The sequence below is a fragment of the Mastomys coucha genome, unplaced genomic scaffold (genome assembly GCF_008632895.1).
Source record: "Mastomys coucha isolate ucsf_1 unplaced genomic scaffold, UCSF_Mcou_1 pScaffold22, whole genome shotgun sequence".
Taxonomy (NCBI): Eukaryota; Metazoa; Chordata; class Mammalia; order Rodentia; family Muridae; genus Mastomys; species Mastomys coucha.
In genome coordinates, this window is record NW_022196905.1 from 244,806,492 (window position 1) to 244,826,809 (window position 20,318).

General features: G+C 42.4%; 1 protein-coding gene across 1 annotated transcript in view; it reads left to right on the top strand.

The window, feature by feature from the left end:
• Tango6 (transport and golgi organization 6 homolog) overlaps positions 1-20,318 on the top strand; it is a 176,475-nt gene that overhangs the window by 31,258 nt on the left and 124,899 nt on the right. The window contains exons 8-11 of the mRNA XM_031341306.1: positions 11,398-11,510; positions 12,906-13,082; positions 15,608-15,737; positions 19,782-19,973. Coding sequence (XP_031197166.1) covers positions 11,398-11,510; positions 12,906-13,082; positions 15,608-15,737; positions 19,782-19,973 — 612 coding nt within the window. The remainder of the gene's footprint in view (positions 1-11,397; positions 11,511-12,905; positions 13,083-15,607; positions 15,738-19,781; positions 19,974-20,318) is intronic.

Here is a 20,318-nt window from a genome sequence, read left to right on the forward strand (position 1 = left end):
AGAGAGAAAGAGAGAGAGAGAGAGAGAGAGAGAAAGATTGAGAGATTGAGAGAAAAAGAGAAAGCATTTGATATGGTAGCTCTGGTGGGCCAGGTGGAGTGCCCTCAGTGGCCGTGTAGGTGCATACTTCTCTGTGTTCTGGGCCTTTCATCCTGTAAATTATCTACACCCAGAAAGGACTAAGCGGCAACTCCAGTGACTTAGATGAGTCACTTCCTAATGAGGGTCTGGGACTGAGCCCCTCCCTAATGGGGTCTGGGACTGGCTCCATGATACTTGCATTCTTTTGTCCTCCTGGCACAACTGATTTCATGTTTTCTTTGCCTGGAGAGGTGAACAGGCCCAGGTGTCTTGTTGGTACCAGGAACTCACTGTGCTTTCCTATTTGGACATGTTCTGCTCTTTAGCAGGATGGCCGTATTCTCAGATGGGGGGAGGGATTGTACTGAAGTATTAATACTAACATTTGCCCAAGGTTTCCGAAGAGCAGAAGTGCAGCGTAGGAAAGACGAGAAGATAGCTAAGTCATTTATTTTGTATTTCCTCATTTCCATTTTATCTCTCTTTCCAGATTTGGTGAATCTTGACTTTAATTACCCAGGTCATTTCCCATCCAGTGCAGTGGGTTTCTTTCAAATTACGGTTGCTTTGTCAGATTTCGAGTTTGACTCTTTCTGTATTTTTAATTAGTTTTACACAGAAAGTTGGAATAATAGAAACTTAGTGAGAAGAACCTTTAGAAAAAACTTAGAATAACTTTTAAAAAAAATACAGGCTGTAGTTGTTTCTTAGACTCTTTAGGGGATTGGCTTAAGGATTTCTAAAGTCTTAAAAATTCAAGGATGCTTAAATTTTTCATGTAAAGGATTAGGATTTGTAGATAACCTGGGCATATCTTTCAATATAAATTTTTGTTTCTTTGTTTGAGACATTCTTGGTGCATGCACACACACACATATACATACATACATACATACATACTACCTTGAATTTCTGATTCTCCAGCCTCTGATTTTTGAATGCTGGGATTGCAGGTGTCTACCACAGTGCTTGTTTTATGCCATGCTAGGTCTTGAACCCAAGACTTCCTGCTTGCTAGACAGGCTGGTCTACCACCTGAACCACATCCTCAGCCTGTTTGTTTGGTTTTTGTTTTTAGGATAGGGGTTTTATGGACCAGGCTGGCCTCAAACTCTTTATATATATATAGTATAGAATAAAGTTTATTTAGGGCATGGGGAGGGGAGTTAAGAGGGTAGCAGAGGCAGAGAAAGGCAGAGAGGAGAGAGTAGAGAAGTAGGAGCTGGCATGACCACGTGGCGAGAGGGGGGAAGGGAATGGGGAGAGAGGGGGGGAACAAAGTGGAAAGAAGCAAGGTAGAGAAGCAGGAGTAAGAGCGGCCCTCAAACTCTTTATGTGGCTGAGGCTTGCTTTGAACTCTTGATCTTCCTGCTTTCACTTCCCAAATTCTTTTTGTTGTAGTTGTTTTTTGTTTGTTTGTTTTTTTGTTTCTTTGTTTTTGGATAGGATTTCTTTGTGTATCTCTGGCTGTCCTGGAACTAGCCCTGTAGATCAAGTTAGCCTCAAACTCATAAGAGATCCTCCTGTCTGCCTTCTGGATACTGGGATTAAAGATGTGTGCCCCCACCACTTGGTCCAATTCTGTTTTTTAAGGGCTAATGACAGGGGGAAATGTCTGTCTATATTCAGTACATATGCACCTGCCCCAATGTGTTCCAGTCTGTCCTTGAAACTACAGATGCGCAGTCCATGAGTATGGAAAGCTGATTTCTTTTTTTTTTTTTTGGTTTTTCGAGACAGGGTTTCTCTGTGTAGCCCTGGCTGTCCTAGAACTCACTCTGTAGACCAGGCTGGCTGGCTGGCCTCGAGCACAGAAATCTGCCTGCCTCTGCCTCCCAAGTGCTGGGATTAAAGGTATGCACTACTACCGCCCAGCTGAAAGCTGATTTCTTTCCTTCTCTCCTTTCTCTCCTCACTCCCCATCTTTCCTTCCCTCGGTTTTCATCCCCTCTCTTCCTCCCACCTTCTTCTTTTCTTCCTCCCACCCTCTTTTTGGTGTTTTGAGACAGGCCTTGCTATGTAATCCAAGCCGGCCTCTAACTCACCATTCTCCTGCTTCAGCTGGCCTTATGTTTAGAGAAGTTTTAATTTTACAGAGTTCCCTTATACTGCAGCCCTCAGATAGCCTCCCCCACTGGCCATGTTCCCTATGTGGTACTACACCTGTTAAAATTGATGAACCCACATTGACATATCAATACTGCGTTAATCTACAGTTTATAGTAGAGCTTACTCTTGACACTGTACGTTTTATGAATTTTCATAAATTAACTTTTCATCTTACAGAAAAGAAACAGGGAGACTAGAGAGATGGCTCAGTGGTCAAGAGAGTTGTTTTTGCAGAGAACCAAGTTTAGTTCCTAGTACCCACATGGTGGTTCACACCCATCTGTGTAAAAGTAACTTTGATTCTCCTGTAGTAATTGTTGTCTCTGAGGCTTACTGCCTCAGTCTGCTAACCTAGGCCTAGTCCTGGAAGCTTCTAGCCTCCATACAATGTTTTCAAGCTCTGAGACCTGCTGCTGAATAAGCTCACCCTTTTTAGATCTTTTTGAACTCTGGCTGGTTCAACTCAGCTGTTCTGGCTCATCTCCTCTCAAGACTGATTCAATCTAGTCTGTCCCTCCCCCACCCCACTCCCCTCTCTGATTCTCTCTGCCTCTCCTGAATTGCTCTGCTTGGCCTCATACTGACTTTGGCAATCTATTCTAATCTTCTGGTTTCTTCTTGTTCTCTGGCTCATTCTGTCTTCACCTTTGTCTAGCTTGTTCTCTCTCTGTACCTGCCTGTGTACAACTGTCCTGGCAAAGCCCCTCAGGTAGTTTCTCTTTCTTCTCATGAGAGTTGGGCACACCCTATTCTGTCAAATCTTTCTCTGATTCATCACTTTGTCTGCCACCCAGTTAGGCATAACTTTCAAACATGGGTGCTTCCTTCTACAAACTAACTTTACATCCATTGTTTGGGGTAAAAGGTATGTACTTAAAAAAACAAAACAAAAAGTCCTAGAAATAGGTTTTTTTTTTTTTTTCCAGTAAATAACAATCTCAGTGTGATCAAGTACCCTACAACTCTAGTTTCAGTGGATCTATTTTTGACCTCTGTGGGTACCAGGCATGCACCTGGTACACAGACATGCATGCAGGAAAACTGCTTATACACATAAAATAGACATATTTAAAAAGCATATTTTAAAAATAGTAAAGAAAGAAAATCCAGAAACTTGAAGTGATTTTTTTTTTTTCCAGAGCTCACAGCTCTGGTAGAGATAGTCAAGTAACCACCGCCCTCCATCCCTCAAACCCTGTGTGTGTATGTGTTTGTGTGTGTGTCTGTGTGAGTGTGTGTGTCTGCGTGTGAATTTAAGGCTTTCTAAGGAGGAGTAGTTCTCTTACCTAAGCCACTTCCTAGAAGCAGGCCTTTTTAGAAATGTCATGTGATTGAACTATGACCTTAAATTGAAAGCAGAGGACTAGCAGCAGTATCCTTGAGTGCTATGGGAGTTACAGATGTTGGGTTATCAGTTCTGACTCTGTGGTGTATTGCAGTGGAAATGCTGGTACCTCCAAACATGTGGGTTCTGGTCTAGCCCCATGGAGGACTTAATTGTGTGACTTTAGGTAACATATTTACCATTTGAATTGTAGTGATGAAAAAGGTAACTTTTTTTTTGTTTAAGAGGTGGTCTCATGTAGCCTAGGCTGGTCAGAGACTTGCTATGTAGCCAAGGCTGGCCTTATACTTTTGATCCCTTTTCCTCCACTTCCCAAGAGCTGGCTTTATAAGCATATGCCACTATGCCCGGTGAAATAAGGTAACTTTTGGTAGGTTCATAGCATACTGTAGCACATAAGTGCTCAAAAACTGTCAGTTCCTTTTTGGCTCAAAGAAACTCTTTTTAAAAAAAGACTGTTTTAGGCAATATGTTCTGAAAGCTTGCACAGTGCAAAGTACTTGCTATATTAGGTAACAGTCTTGTTCTTTTTCTTCTCACATGTCTTAATTAAACTCAGCAAGTGCATTAGAAGTTCTGGAATGCCACTATCAAAAGGATCCTTGTTCTGTAGTCAAGGGCAGCATTTGACTAGCTTAGTCTTTAACAGGTAAAATCAAGGTCCAGCCTGCTCTAAATGTCAATGTTTTATCCAGCCACCTTGATTCCATCTGATCTGAGTAGCCCCATCATGATTGTATTAAGATAAAGCCATACATTAAGGATGACAGTTTCATTTACTATAGTATCCAAAGTAATTTTAATAGCATAAAACTAAATTTAAATTGTATACAGCTGTACATTTGACTTAAAACATTATCAACCCTTTTAATAGCTATATGGTAAGTGTAAAAGCTGAGATGGGGGCTGGAGAGATGGCTCAGCAGCTAAGAGCACTGGCTGTTCTTCCAGAGGACCTGGGTTCAGTTCCCACTTCGTGGCTCACAATTGCTTGTAGTTTTAGTCTCAGGGATCAAGACCCAACTCTGACTTCCTCAGGCACAGGCAGGCACATATGTAGTTTTAGTCTCAGGGATCAAGACCCAACTCTGACTTCCTCAGGCACAGGCAGGCACATATGTGGTGAACATACTTATGTGTATCCAGGCAAACATACACATAAAGTGAAAATCAAAAATAAACAACTCAAAGATCTAAATGTCTTGGGAACTGGGAGTGTAATTCAATGGGAGATTATTTGCCCACCACACAAGAAACTCCGAGTTCTGTCCCTAGCACTACATCAAAACAAATATCATTTTCATGATAGTATGGAGCTGGATTCCCAGCATTTAGGAAGCAGAAGCAGGAGGAGTACTGTGAATTTAAGGTCATCCTTGACTACCCAGTGAGTATTGTTCCAGTGGTAAGATCCTGTTTCAAAATACCAAAGCATGTGACTAGAGAGATGGCTCAGCAGTTAAGAGTACTACTGCTCTTCCAGAGGACTGGAGTTTGGTTCCCTGCACCCATAGCTGGTGGCTCAAAACTTCATGGGATTCCAGCCGCAGGGGATCTGATCTCCTTTGCTAGCTTCCATGCACATATGACACACAGACACATTTACATACACATAAAAAAATCACTAAATAGAAAATTCCAAACAAGCAAACAAACAACCTTCCAAAAATGCCTGATCCTTCAGGCATCATGGCACGTTTCTCTGATCCCAGCATTGCATAATCAGAAGTAGGTCGATCTCTTTGAGTTCAAGGACTGCCTGGTCTACATAATGAAACCCTGTCTCAAAATGAAAAAGGTCTTATCCATGTTTATTCATACACATATACATACAAATATAATCATATGTATGATTTTGAGCAACCTCATAGGTGGCATAATCAAAATTCACATGCAAGTTTCACAGGCAGGTTTCCTATCCCCTGACTCCCTAGTCAGTTCTCCCGAGCTATAGTGGTCTCTGGGCCTGCGCTCCAGTCTGCAGTTCCAAGGCTGGAGAATGGCTCTGTCCACTGTTCAGAATCTGTTGTGCAGTTGCAGAGGACCAGGGTCAGATTCCCAGCACCCATGGCAGGTGGCTCACAACTGCCTGTGACCCCAGCTCCAGGGGGATTCAGCCTCTGGCTTCCATGGGCACCTGCAGACCCACTCAGACATACAATTGCAACAAGAAGACTGTAGTGACAGCCTCTGAAGTGAGGGGTGGAGCTTGTGACGAGGCCTTTCTGTTTTGTTTTCTCCGAAACAGAAACACATGATTCTTTTACCTATTTTTCTTTCTTTCTTTGTAATTTAAATTTTTAGCAAATCCTACTGGAGATACTCTAGCTGCCAGAAATAAATTGATCAATATAAAATTTAGCCTTATGTTCAGATTTTTCTTCTGTAGCTGAGGTTCTATAATCCTGTTAGGTTAGTTAGTACTCGGTGAGTAGTCTGTAGCTATAAGTTTGATAAAGAGAGGGCTGGGGAATGTGGCAGAGTTGCTAGGATGCTTGCCTAGGATGTGGGAAGCTAAGAATTTCATCTCCAACATAGCACATAAACTGCATTCGATGGCTCATCCTCAGTCCCAGTACTGGGGAGGTTGACTCTGGAGGATTAGAAAGTTCATAGGAAGTAAATAAGTAACAAAAACAAAAATAGCCTGGCATAGTTAGTTGCACACGCCTTTAATCCCAGCACTTGGGAGGCAGAGGCAAGTGGATCTCTTGAGTTTGAGGCCAGCCTGGTCTACAGAGTGAGTTCCAGGGTAGCCAGGGCTACATAATAAAACCCTGTTTCCAAAAAAAAAAAAAAAAAAAAAAAAAAAAAAAAAAAAAAGTTCATAATGAGTTAGAGGTTAGTCTGGCCTCACGAGCCCCTACCCATCCAAACAAAAAAAAGATACAGGATATTTTAACTTCTCCACATAAGCAAATTGTTGTGAAAATAAAAACCAGACTCTTTTGCTCACTGTGTCTTTTCTGTAGTCCTTTTCAAGAGTGTGTGCCAAGACCTAGTGAGTGTGGGCGCTTTGCCAGGTTGATATCGGCATGGCTGAGGGCCAGCCGCTGCCCTCAGGGACCTTCCAGGCTAGTAGAGAGTGGCAGTAGTGTTCAGTGTATGCCTACCAAACAATGTCCAGAAACTCGGGTCTATCTGCTGTTGCACAGCAGCCCTCTGAACCTACATCAAGACATGAAGGCCTGTAGAACTTAACACAGACACCTTTGAAAGCTGAGGTGCAATCTCGGGCACGTGGGAATCCCAGACTGCCTTCGGGTCATCTGTACAGCTTTATTCTCGGTGTAATCTGCTCCCTGCTGGTCTCTGCCTTCTACCCAGCAACCCTTTGAGTAGAAAGCCACAGCCCCTATCCCTCACCCTGGGAAGCTTTTCCTAAAGCAGAGTCGAAGCTGGCCTTCAGAGCCTGCTCCCTTGACTGCTTCAGCAGTAACATCCCTTCCCAGTTTATGAGTGAGTTTTACTTCTGTCAACACTCCAAGTAACCAGGAACATTCTCAGCCAAATAGGATTTTATCTTGAATACCAGGACTGATAGAACAGAAATTTGTTACACTTTAATCAAGTTGAAAGTTTGGATGTTTCATAAATATTTAAAACGGTAAAGTATAAAATAGGTCCATAAAACCAAGAGAATACAAGCTCAGGCTTTAATTTTTTTAAAAAATAATTTTTTTATGTGTTTGAACATCTTTCCAGCATGTAGGTATTGAACCCACTGCCTGTGGAGGTCAGAAGAGGTCCTTGGATCTGATGGAACTGGAGATAACAGATAGTTGTGAATCACCATGTGGGTGCTGGGAACTGAGCCATGTTTCTGCTAGAGCAACAAGTTCTTCTGATTACTGAGCCATCTCTCCCTCCCTGAGCTGGGTCGTTTTATGTATTGTTGGGGGCCAGCAAGATGGCCAAGGGAGTGAATCTTAGCTTGCTGCTACGTTTGATGCCCAGAGTTCAGTTTTCCCAAACTCAGATGGTGGAAGGAGAGAACTGACTCTTGCAAATAATACTCTGATTTCTAGATGTGTGCTTTACATGTGCTTGTGTGCAGGTGCACACATGTGTGCATGCCTGTGAATGTATGTGTATATATGTGTGTATATATATATATATATATATATATATATATATATATACACACACACACACACACATGCACAAGTAAATAAAATTTAATTGAAAAAATAATGAGCAGTATTGCCAGCTTTATATCTACAGCATCCACTCTTGTCATTAGGATGCAGCACAATTTTTACAGAACATAAAAGAAGTTGGATTTTGATTACTGTTTTTTTTTTTTTGTTTTTTTTTTTTTTTTTTTTTTTTGGTTTTTCGAGACAGGTCTCTCTCTATAGCCCTGGCTGTCCTGGAACTCAGTTTGTAGACCAGGCTGGCCTCGAACTCAAAAATCCGCCTGCCTCTGTCTCCCAAGTGCTGGGAGTAAAGACGTGTGCCACCACCACCTGGCTGATTACTGTTTTTTTATATCTCTTTCTTCCTTTTTTTTTTCCCTTAAGACAAGGTCTCTCTATGTAGTCCTGGACTTCTCCACGTAGACCAGGCTGGCCTTGAACTTATGGAGCTCTTCCTGCCTCTGTCTCCTGAGTGCTGGGATCAAAGGCATGAGTCACCATGCCTAGCTTTTGATTACTGTCTTTCAGTGAGTCCGAAACTTATGAAAAGGCAGAAGTATTGTTATCAAGAAAGTTTGGCAGATGTAGATTCAAACTCAGTACAAGAAAGAATATTGATATTGGAAAAGAGACAGTTGTATATGAATCAAGCAGAAGCATTGGAATCTTTGAAATGTCACAGAAGTGTCGTTTATTGAGATGAGCCAAAAGGGACATTGACTCTAAATCCTTCTACTTTAAATATTGCTATTTTTATGTTCTTATTTTTCCTTCCGAATAGCCTTTCCCTCTACCTGGTGACTGTTTTTCATCTCCCTCATGGGAATGTGAGCTGCTTTGAAGCCACTTTGGCCCTGCATTCACAGCACCTCAGACTTGCCTAGCATGTAACTGATACTTAGTACTTGTTTGCTGGGCCTTTGTATAAAATTGAACAGCTGGACGGTGGTGGTGCACGCCTTTACACCCAGCACCTGGGAGACAGAGGCAAGTGGATCTCTAAGACCAGCCTGGTCTACAGAGTGAGTTCCAGGACAGCTGGGGCTACACAGAGAAACCCTGTCTTGAAAACCATGTTTTAATTAAACGATATATTTGTATAAATAGCTGTATAGCTTTTTTCTAAATATGAAATCACTGTTTTGTGTTTCTTTTTTTTATTGGAAAATGCTTGTTTGAAGCCATGTTAAAATTTGAGTTCAGGCTGTTGCTCAGGGGTGGAAGTCATGCTTCGCATGCTTGAGCTCTGGGCTCAGTATCTTATCACTACAAACAAAACAAAACAAAAATAGTAAAATTTGAAGTGTGTTGGCCTTATCAAAAGGTGCTGGTGCAGAAGCATGGCTCCATAAGTACTTACTCCAGAGAACAGGGCTCCAGAGCAAGACAATAGGCCCTTACGTTATCCGGTGATCTCTGCTTTTACCTCCTGTACTTGGTGATGCTGTAATTAGGCCTGCATATTGCCTCTGAACACAGCCCTACAAGGCCCTTCATTTGCAGCTTATGGAAATTAGATCATGCCCAGGAAACAGGCTCTTTAGTTATCAGGTTCCACAGGGAGTCAAGAGGCATGGGGAGTGTGGAAAGTTAGTTCATTTAAAGGGACAGCGTTTGCTGGGTAGGCAGACATTGTTCCAATCTACACGAAGCTCTCTACGGACTTTCCTTTCTTAGAAACAGCACTGATTTGTACCCCAGCGCTCCCTTCCAGGTTCCCATCCTCATCTTTAAATAGAACAGCTAAAACCAACAGGGAGAGTTATATATGTATACACATTGTGTGTGCATTTGTATGTGTGTGTGTATGTATGTATGTATATACATGTGTGTACCCCTGTGTGATATGTAGCCCTGGCTGGCCAGGAACTATACAGACTAGGCTGGGCTTGAACTTGTGTGAGGCAATCAATCCTCGCTTCTCTGTCTCCTGAGTACTAGAGTTACAGGCATTTGCCACCACCTCCAGCTTTAGATTGGTATAATTTTTTAAAATACCAAAGCAATTATTATATTTATGTTTTTTGTTTGTTGTATGTTTGTGTTCATGCTCATGGGTATGTGTGTACATGTGTGTGTGTATGTACATTCAGAGGCTGGAGATCGGTGTTAGCTGGTTTCCTGAGTTGCTCTCCACTTTCTCTTTTGAGATAGCGTCTTTCACTAAGCTGGGCTCATCGGGTTGGGTAGATGGGGTCCGTGAGCCCTGGGATACTCATGTCTCTGCTTTCTAGCACTTGGGTAACCCTTAGCCTATGCCCACTTTTTATGTGGGTGCTGGAGATCACATTCAGGTGCTCTTGTTCTCACAGTGCTTTACTGACTCAGCTTTCTCTCCAACACCCCTTCTCCCGACCTTTCCTGTCTTTCTCTCTCTTAAAGACAAGGCTTTGCTATGTAACTCCGGTTAACCTGGAACTTACTTCATAGACTTTCTTTTTTTTTTTTTTTTTTTTTTTTTTTTTTTTTTTTTTTTTTTTTTTTTTTTTTTTGGTTTTTCGAGACAGGGTTTCTCTGTGTAGCCCTGGCTGTCCTGGAACTCACTCTGTAGACCAGGCTGGCCTCAAACTCAGAAATCCACCTGCCTCTGCCTCCCAAGTGCTGGGATTAAAGGCCTGGGCCGCCACTGACTGGCTGACCTAAAACTTTCAGTGACCTTGCTCATTCTGCCTCAGTGATACTGAGATTATAGACATGAACCCTAACGCCTTTTTTAAAAAAAGAATTACTTATTTATTTAATGTATATGAGTACACTGTAGCTGTCTTCAGACACACCAGAAGAGGTCATCAGATCCCATTATAGATGGTTGTGAACCACTATGTGATTACTGGGAATTGAACTCAGGACCTCTGGAAGAGCAGTCAGTGCTCCCGCACCCATAATGCCTTTTTTTTTTTTTTTTTTTCTCTCAAGACAGGGTTTCTCTGTATAGCCCTGGCTGTCCTGTAACTCACTCTGTACACCAGGCTGGCCTCGAACTCGGAAATCCACCTGCCTCTGCCTCCCAAGTGCTGGGATTAAAGGTGTACGCCACCACTGCCCGGCTCCATAATGCCTTTTTTAAAGATAGGGTTTCTCACTATAGCCCCAGCTGGATCAATTTCCTTTGCTTTGCTCTCCTAAATGCTGGGATTTCAAGTTTGAGCTACTATGAGAATATCTATCCTTTGAACAATTCTTAAAGAGAATAGAACAGCCATGTAAAATCATAGTTTGGAAGTGATGAACCATAGTGAGCTGTTTTGTTTCTAACCTAGGTTTTAGTTTAATTTTCCTTTTCTTTCAGTCCCAAGGACAGTACGGTACAGGCCCCACCACTGAATTCAATGCCTTGTCCTTCAGGCTGGGTTTTAGTTTTCCTAGTTGATAATTATTAACTGTTACACCAGCCTTTGGCAGTAGGAAAGTTACTGTAAAGTTTATAGTACACACAGCAGGAGGCTTAGAGGCAGCTGGAGGCCAGGAAGCCGTGGGTCACAAAGTGGGTGAATTCCCTTGTCTTTGGGCTGTTTTCCAGTCTGTGTGTGAGAGAAGATGCTGACTTACCCTTCCCTGCTTTCAACCAACATAGTTCCATTGCCAAGCTGAGCACAGACTAGAACTGTGTGTATCAGAAGAAAGTACTGTTTAAGATAAACTGCAGGTTCTGTGCAAGGCTGGCAATGAGCTCTCGTTGCGCTGGCCTGGTTGTGGTATGTCTTACCGTGTCCTTGTCCCTAGGTTTATGTGGTGGCAAATGAGCCTCTCCCAGTGTTGCTGGACTCGCTGCTTCCGCTCCTCAGGGTGTTCTTTTCCCTCTTCTGTTTTACTCAGCAGAGTGTGTCTCACATAAGGTAAGCAAGCAGACCGTTACGCTTAGAATTAGAATCCTGTTGTTTGTAAACAGTAAAGTTTAAATTAGGGCGCGATTTTCTCTCAAAGTCAGAAAGACGTTTGGGGATTCTCTTACTTGGCTTATGCAGAAAAGAATGAGGATTTTGCAGGTTGAGGGAAATTGACTCTAATTTGGGGGATGATTTTCCGTAGCCTGTTCTATACAACAGAAGGGAAATGTATGTCCATGGATCAACATGCCATTGTTTGATCAGTAAGAAATCTTGTGTTTTACTGTCTCTGGGAAGGGGGAACTAACTGGTGGTAGATCACAGTGCCCTGGTGGAATGTTGGAGAATAAATTTGAAAAGAATGGATTTAAATGTGACAACATAGCTTAACTTGGAATTTGGCATTAATATGCAGAGTCTTGAGTATAGAAGGAAGGGCTTTCTTAGTCATCCAGAAACACCTTTCTATGTTACTTTACAATTGATTCACTTAGGGGCTGGAGAGATGGCTCAACAGTTTAGAAGCCCTGGCTGCTCTTCCATTTCCAGCACCCACATGGAGGCTAACTAACAACTGTAACTCCAGTCCCAGTTACATCTGATACACAGACATACATGTAGGCAAAGCATTCACACACACACATAAAATTAAATCAATTTTTAAAAAGATTTATTTTTGGACTAGCACTATTTTCAGTCATTTATGGTGTTTTTTTCCACATGGTAAGAGTTTATAGTTACATCCTTTCTTGGGTTACAATGAAGACAGAGTGTAAACTGGAGTCCCTAGCAAGATCCCTGACAAATAATAAGCTCAGTGACTCATAGCATGGCTGCTAGTGGTGGGGACACTCAGCCCTGACAAATGATAAGCTCAGTAACTCATATATGGCTGCTAATGCTGGAGGACACTCAGCCCTGTAGTTATGATTAAAGGTATATGCAACCATATCCAGCCTAAAAATAAAAATAAATCTTAAAAAAAACAAAACCAAAAATAGTAAAAAAAACCCTAAGTTCTCATAGCACTGTTCAATCCTCATCGAAGACTGACTGGGGTGGTGGTGGTGGTGGTGGTGGTGCCTACCCCAGCCCCTCCTTGTGAGATGGCACTAGTAAAGAAAGCACCAGGCCTTTTCTTGGTCACCAGCTGTCAGTCCCCTGATAATGGATTTGTTTTTCATTGCAAACTTTCATTTATAGTGTCTGATCTAAAGGTAGAATACACTTGAAATAAGAAAAAAAATCACTTGATGCTTATGTGGCCACGAGGGTTTCTTCTAGAGCCAAGGGTTAGGCTGTCCCTGGGTGACCTCCAGCCCCCACCCCCCCGACATAGCTTGCTAGCTAGCTTCATGGAGTAAGATGACAAGCTCATTCACTCAAAACTTCTTTGTCTGCCAGATCACTTTGCCAAGAGATCTTGTTATGGATTCTGGTGAAGCTGGAAAGGAAGAAGGCAATCGCCAGCCTGAAAGGATTTTCAGGATTGGACAAAGCTGTGCCTGCTCTGCACCCTCAGTGTCAGTTTAGAGCTGCTACACACGGTGGCATTGTGATTACCGTCAAAGAGGCCATTAGGTGAGCTTACCCACCCCCACTCCCCCATTGTCATGCCTGATAGAATTTTATATATGACACTGTTCTGTGAGTCAACCGCTAAGGGGCGCTGGTAGAAAGGAAACCAGAAACAGGCAGCCACTGCGCTTGCTATTTATAATCTTTAAAGAAACCAGAGCCTTAAATGATCCTCTGGGTGTCATTCCAAGATACCAGCTAATAAGTAGGTGTGGCTTACTGGAGCCTCTCAGCTCTACACCACAGCAAGCCCAGTTACTGCTCAGAGTTTGCCAGTGACTCAGAGCAAAGGGCAGCACATGTTCATCCTTAGCGCCAGAGCAGTCCAGTCTGTTTCTGACTGAAAGAGCAGTGTGGATTTGTGTGCATTATTATTCTTATTCTTATTTATGTATTTGTTTTGTCTGTGTCTGTACATTGCGTGCATGCCTGATGGAGCAGAGGTATCCAGTCCCCGGGAGCTGGAGTTACCGATGGTTATGAGCCACTGTGTGGATGTTGGGAATCAAACCCAGAGCCTCTGCTCCCACCCCAGCCTTATGCTTAAGGGAAATTGTCTGATCATTGTCCTCGGTAATTTTGTAATGAGGTTTGTTTCTCATAAGAATGGATTAGAAAGTACTTAATGGACTTTAGTAGAGTGGATAATTTATTTTTCCAATGTCTCACAGTATTTTATTTTATTTTGTTTTGTTTTATTTTTGTGGTGCTGAGATTAAATCTAGGGCCACATGCATACTAGGCATCTGAGTTGTGCTCCCAGCCCCATGAGCATGTATTTTACACTATTTCCACTTTCTGATGACTTGTGGAGGATGCTGTTTTCTCAGAACCTAGGTTTCTGTTGGCTTAGGTTCTGAGTATGTTGCGTTGGAGTGTGTTGCTGATCTGGCTGCTTGATTCGGTCGCATTCAAAGAGTTGCTGTTTGTTGAAGTGCTTAAATTTAACTTTACAGTCATGATTAATTTGGCGAAAATTTAAAACATAAATGAATATGATTGACTTGACGAAAATAGAAAAAATATATATTAAGGTAGAATTACTAGAACGAATGGAAGCTTCCTGAGAACTGTTGAATTTTAGCAGGTTTGTTACTGTGCCCATTGAGTAAGATTTTAGAATTATTTGGCATGCTTAATTAGTGCACATATATATGAAAGCCCACAGTTCTCATTCAAATTATTATTTTACTTCCTGATGAGAATATAGTTAGTAACCAGTGATTAGATTAATCTCCATCTGCTGCCAGAAGTAACCACTCCTTAAAATCTGGGGTTTCTGCTCAGGTTAGGGGTGTAGTCCACTCTGGTTAGGGGTGTAGTCTGCTCAGGTTAGGGGTGTAGTCCTTTTGATGTTATATACAGAAAAAAAATGTTACATGAACACCTGGTTTAAAAAAAAATAGGGCCCATAGACACTTAGAACAGTCAGAGTTCCCAAAAAATTGAAAATTCTGTGTGTGTGTGTGTGTGTGTGTGTGTGTGTGTGTGTGTGTGTGTGTGTGGTGTTATCATTTTCTCGTTCCCCAAAGGTGGAGTGGGGCAGGGCAGGCAGCTGATCTGTTTCACCACTTTCCTTTCACACTGCCATTAGCCCTGTAGAAATTTCCAGTACGAAGTTGTTTTAAAGACATTTTGAGCCAGACATAGTAGCACACACCTTTAATCCCAGCATTTGGGAGGCAGAGGCAGGCAGATCTCTGTGAGTTCAAAGTTAGTCTGGTCTTCCTAGCGAGTTCCCTGCCAGCCTGGGCTATATAATGAAACTGTCTCAAAAGAAACAAACAGAAACAAAAACCCAGCTCTATTTGAGCACTTAGATATGGGTTTTGGTGGCAGATCTTTTTAAACTTTTTTATTGTTGCTGCTCGTTTGCTGTGTAGCTCAGGTTGGTCTAGGTCTAGAATTTACTATGTAGTTCAGGCTGGCCTTAAACTTGAAGCAATCATCCTATATCATCCTAAGTATGTGATATAGGGATGAACCACCACACCTAGCATCAATGGTCTTTTTTTTTCTTTTTAGACACACCTGACTTTTTCTTATTTTTAATTTTTCAATGAATCATGTCTAAAGTCACTTCCTTCACAAATCTTTTCATATTTGAGAAATAAATAGCCATATAGACTATAGCAGTTTAGCTTCTAACAATAAATACCTTGCATTCTTCAGCCCGGAGATAAAGGAAAATATTTTCAAGATCTGACTGAAGATTACCTATATGGAAATATTATTACTTTAGAATGTCACTCTGAGGTTTCAGCTTCTGAGGTGTGCGCAGCAGGTAGAGGTGCTTGTGTGCAGGCCCGAACCCAAGTTGGATTCCTGGATCCCACAAGGTATCAGGAGATAACTGATTGCTGAGAATTTCCCCTGATATCCATATGCAACCTTGTGCCAACTTACATGTGCCCCTGTAGCTACACATACAGCACAAGATAAACCTTTTAAAAAAGAGAATTACTGAGATTCCTAGGAAGCATGCTGCGTGTAGACACTGACGTGGGTGACCTTGCCCTGTGTTGCAGTGATGATGAAGATGAAGCCCTGTACCAGAAGGTGTCTTCAGAGCAGAGCCAGATGGAGCATCTTGGGGACTTGCTGCTGCACTGCCAGCAGTGTGGGTTGGCAGGAGACTTCTTCATCTTTTGTCTGAAGGTAAGAACCCACACAGTTACACCAGTCCATTCTCCGGTAGCTCTAGGAGAGCCTTTGTCTTTATAAGCATTCATAATTGAAGTCCGAAAATTTAGCTTCCAGTTTAGGACAAATGAACAGAAGACAGAGAGTAATTAATTCAGCTGCTCATCGGCTCTGGAGTGGACAAGGGAAGGACCATCAGGGGGACCGGTGTACTCTGCCTACTGTGCTAGCTCATCTGCATTGAAATGTTGGACATGAACAAAACTGCCTTGTTAGTCTATGAAAGAGTTAATCTTTGCTCCGTGTTGACAGTAAGATCTCTTTAGAAGTTAATAGCAGGTTCTGCAGCCGCAGAGTAATCCCTCATCCTTTTGGACTGTTGTGCTGTCAGGTATTTAGAAGGGAAACTCAGCCAATCTGCCTCCCCCGTTTCTCTCTGTAACCACTTAAAACCTTTTCCGATTCCTTGCTGAGTGCTGGTTGTGGTACTTCCTTTGGCCCCAGTCTCCAGTAGTAACCTGTACTCCATAACGCTAGCTCTGCCTGGTGTCTGCTGGTGACCACCCTCTCAAATCTGTCCTGAGAGTGTCTGGAGTTTAAGGGTGGGTGGTGGCTGGGAACGGGATGCTGATGTTTCTAGAACTTGAAGGAGGGGTGTTTCTTTTGGTGCTTTCTCATCTCCATGTTCAGGCCCATCTCCCCCTCAGCCACACTGATGTCTAAGCAGGCGTGAGCCCACTTGTATGCTTTGTTTGCAGTTGCTCTTACGGTAGCAGCACTGGCTGCTTTTGCAGAAGACCTGAGTTCAGTCTCAGCACCCACAGAGTGGCTCACAACCTTCTGTGACTCCAGTTCCAGGGGATCCTTCTGACCTCTACATGCACCACACACATACACACAAACACACCTGCATGCACATGCATACATACTCTCACACACACACATGCACATATACACGCACATACACATGCACATGCACACATGCACATGCACACAGGGGATTCTTCTGACCTCTACATGTACCCCCCACATGCATAAACACACACACACACTCTCACACACATGCACACACATTCATCACACACATGTATGTGTGTGTGCACACACACAGATCCTTCTGACCTCTACATGCACCACACACACACACACACACACACACACACACACACACACACACACGTACTCATGCATATGCACACATCCACAAAGTGTCCATACACACACGAAGGCAAAACACTCATACACATAAAATAAAAATAATGAATCTTTTTTTTTTTTTAAAGACTCAGATCAGCCAAGTATAGTGATGCATGCCTGGAATAGCAGCACTCTGGATGCTGAGGCAAGAAAGCAATTTTGAATTTCAGGCCAGCACAGGTTATAAGGAGACTTTCTAAAACAACCAAAACAAAATGCTACCTCCACTCAATCAGAGGGCTTTATTCTAAGTTCCAGTTTGTTTTTTGAAGGATCTCATGTAGCCTGTGTGCCCTCAAACTATCTAGACAGTGATAACCTTGAATTTCTGCTCTTCCTGCCTCTACTTCCTGCGTGCTAGGAGCACAGGCATGCGTTGTGCAGTTCTTGTGATGGGACCTAGAAATACATGCACGCTGGGCAAGTCCTCTACCGGCTCCGCTGCATCCAGTCAGCCCAAGCTCCTTAAACTGTGGGCCCTGACTCCAGAGGAGATCATATAAAAATGTGGGGGTCACAAAACATTTGTCAACACTAAAAGATTTCTGAACAAAAAATAGCCAAAACGGAATTCAACACCAGATGGGGAATGAGCTCAGGGTGTTTCAGAGAGCCCTTGTACCACGCAGCCTCACCAAGCGAGGCCTTGGTTCTGAACACACAGCATATGCACTTTGCACTGCACAGGCAGTCATGCCATTCAGAGCAACGAGCAAGCCTGAGATATTTCCACTCAGATTTGAGGTCATTGTAGGTTGTAAATCACAGCACCTCTGCTTTCATGGAAACAATGGTTTAACAGTGGGGAACAAAGACCATCATTTTTCAGCAGGTAGATGATAAACTAGGAAGTCTTTTAATTTTATTGCATTCAGATTTTTTATTTTAAAAATTGTTGGTTGAGGGCTGGAGAGATGACTCATTGGTTAAGAGCACTGACTGCTCTTCCAAAGGTCCTGAGTTCAAATCCCAGCAACTACATGGTGGCTCACAACCATCTGTAATGAGATCTGACACCCTTTTTAGTGTGTCTGAAGACAGCTACAATGTACTTACATATAACAGTAAATAAATCTTTAAAAAACAATTATTGATTGAGGGGCTGGAGAGAGGCTCAGGTTAAGAGCTGCTCTTCCAGAGGTCTTCAGTTATAGTCTCAGCATCTATGTCAGGCTGCTCAACCTACTTGAGCACCACAGGCTCCGGCATCTCTTCTGCTCACCTTGGGTTTCTGTACTCACATGAACATACTCCAGCCTCCACAGACACATGCATAATGATAAATATTTTAATGTTTCTGATTGGGATGCTGAATTTGATCTTTCATAAAAAAAAAATCATTAAATGATTTTTGGCCTTGGATTAGGTCAGAATTTTGATTAAGTTCTGAAATGGCTCTTGACTGATTTCTCCTATTTTTCTATTTTATATATATAAGGAAAGCTGAATTTTTAGCGTTGATGATAAAAAAAAATTAAACTGTGGATTTGCTCTAAGAAACATTGAAGATGCTGTGTATTCTGCAGTATCAAATATTCAAAATTGAATTCTTAATGTAAAATTAATCAAGCACCCCATCTCATTAGTATACAAATTTGTTCACCTTTAATAGATAGTAAAAGCATATGTATGCCAAAGAATTGTTTTAAAGTAAATTTCCTTATAATTTATTACCACTATATGCTTGACCAGTACACCTATTTTTATGTACATCCATACGTGGAGTTGTATTAAGATTTCTCAGGGAAAAGAGATTGTGAGTTGAAATGTTTAGGAAGCCCCACTTGAAACTAGGGGAACTTCATCCTGGCAAAATTGACATTTGGTCTTGATATGTGTGTTCTTCAGTGTGCTTGTCTTGTTCTTTGTAGGATATTTAGCACCATTTGTGACCTCTACCCACTAAATGCCTTTGTTAACCTCCAATTATGACAACCAAAAATGTCCTGCAGATGTTTCAAAATGTCCCCTAGGGAGGAAAATTACCCGGGCACCATTGAACACCATCACTCTCAGCTGTCAGCTACTTTAGCAAAGCACTAATTGTTAGGGAACTTAAGGTTTCCCCTTTCCGTGGGAATTCACAATGGAGAAGCTTACCAAACCCACAATAATGAATTCTCCATTAATAGAGGCTTCTTTCTGGCTTGTCTTAAAGAAAAGGCTTCTAATGGTCTCTAAAAGGCCTTTGGCTAGTTATGTCTCTGAGGGCTCAGCTCAGTTCAAGGAAGGCTTGTGACAGAATTGTGAAAGTATTATAAAAAGTCAAACAAGTCCTTTTTTAATGCTTATTATTTGTGTGTGTGCTTGTGTATATGGGAGGGAGGGAAGCTTTGCGTGCCACTGTGCATGTATGGAGTTCAGAGGCTGATCTCCGTGAGTTGGTTTTGTCCCTTAAACCATTGTTTTTCTCTCTTTCTGTTTCTTTCTCTGTTTCTGTCTCTGTCTCTGCCTATCTATCTCTCTCTCTCCCTCTCTCTCTCTCTCTCTGTCTCTCTTTCTCTCTCTCTCTCTCTTTTTCTCTCTCTCTCTTTCTGTGTGTGTGTGTGTATGTGTATGTGTATGTGAGTTCATGTACTTGGTATCACTATGTATATATTTCTTTATGGGTTCTTTTTCTTTCCTTTTCTTTCAGATTCTATACCCCTAGTTCTTTTTACTTTTTGATTTTGAGGCAGGTCTCACTGAGCCATCTAGGGTGGTCCTGGATTCTCTCTGTAGCCTTAGTGGGCCTCAGACCTGCAACCCTCTCCCCGCAGGCTCCCGAGGAGCTGAGTCTTCAGTAGCATGTAGTCCATACATACTTATAGATGTCTATGTTTGCTGCTGCCTCCCTTCACTCCTCCTCTACCCCTGCTTTAGGAGTTGGCTTGTCTGCTGGAGGACAGTGAAGCAGAGTTCACTCCCAAGCCCTCCTGCTATGCGAGCCTCCTGGAATTGGAGCAACACCAGACCCTGCTCATAGAAGACCAGGAGCGAAAGCTGCTGGTCCTGCAGCTGCTGGCCGTTCTGTGTGAGAGGATGTCTGAGCAGATATTCACACACATCACTCAGGTGAGTAGCTGTCACAGTCTGGATCCAGCCTGCTGTTATTTTGGTTTCTTTACATTTTTTTTTTTTTTTTTTTTTTAAAAAAAGGTTGCTTAACTGGGTGTGCCGGTGCATACCTTTAATCCCGGTATTTGAAAGCAGTGGTAGGCAAATCTCTGTGAGCGGGAGGCCAGCCTTGTCTACAGAGTGAGTTCCAGGCCAGCCAGGGCTATGTTCTGAGACCCTATAACAGTAGTTTAGAGTGCAATTTGATAGCACCCTTCCCATGTTTCTTGGATTCTGGTTAAATATGAAGGCTCTTACTTAAGTTTACCAGCTGAATCTGACTCTTTCATACCACTCCATGTG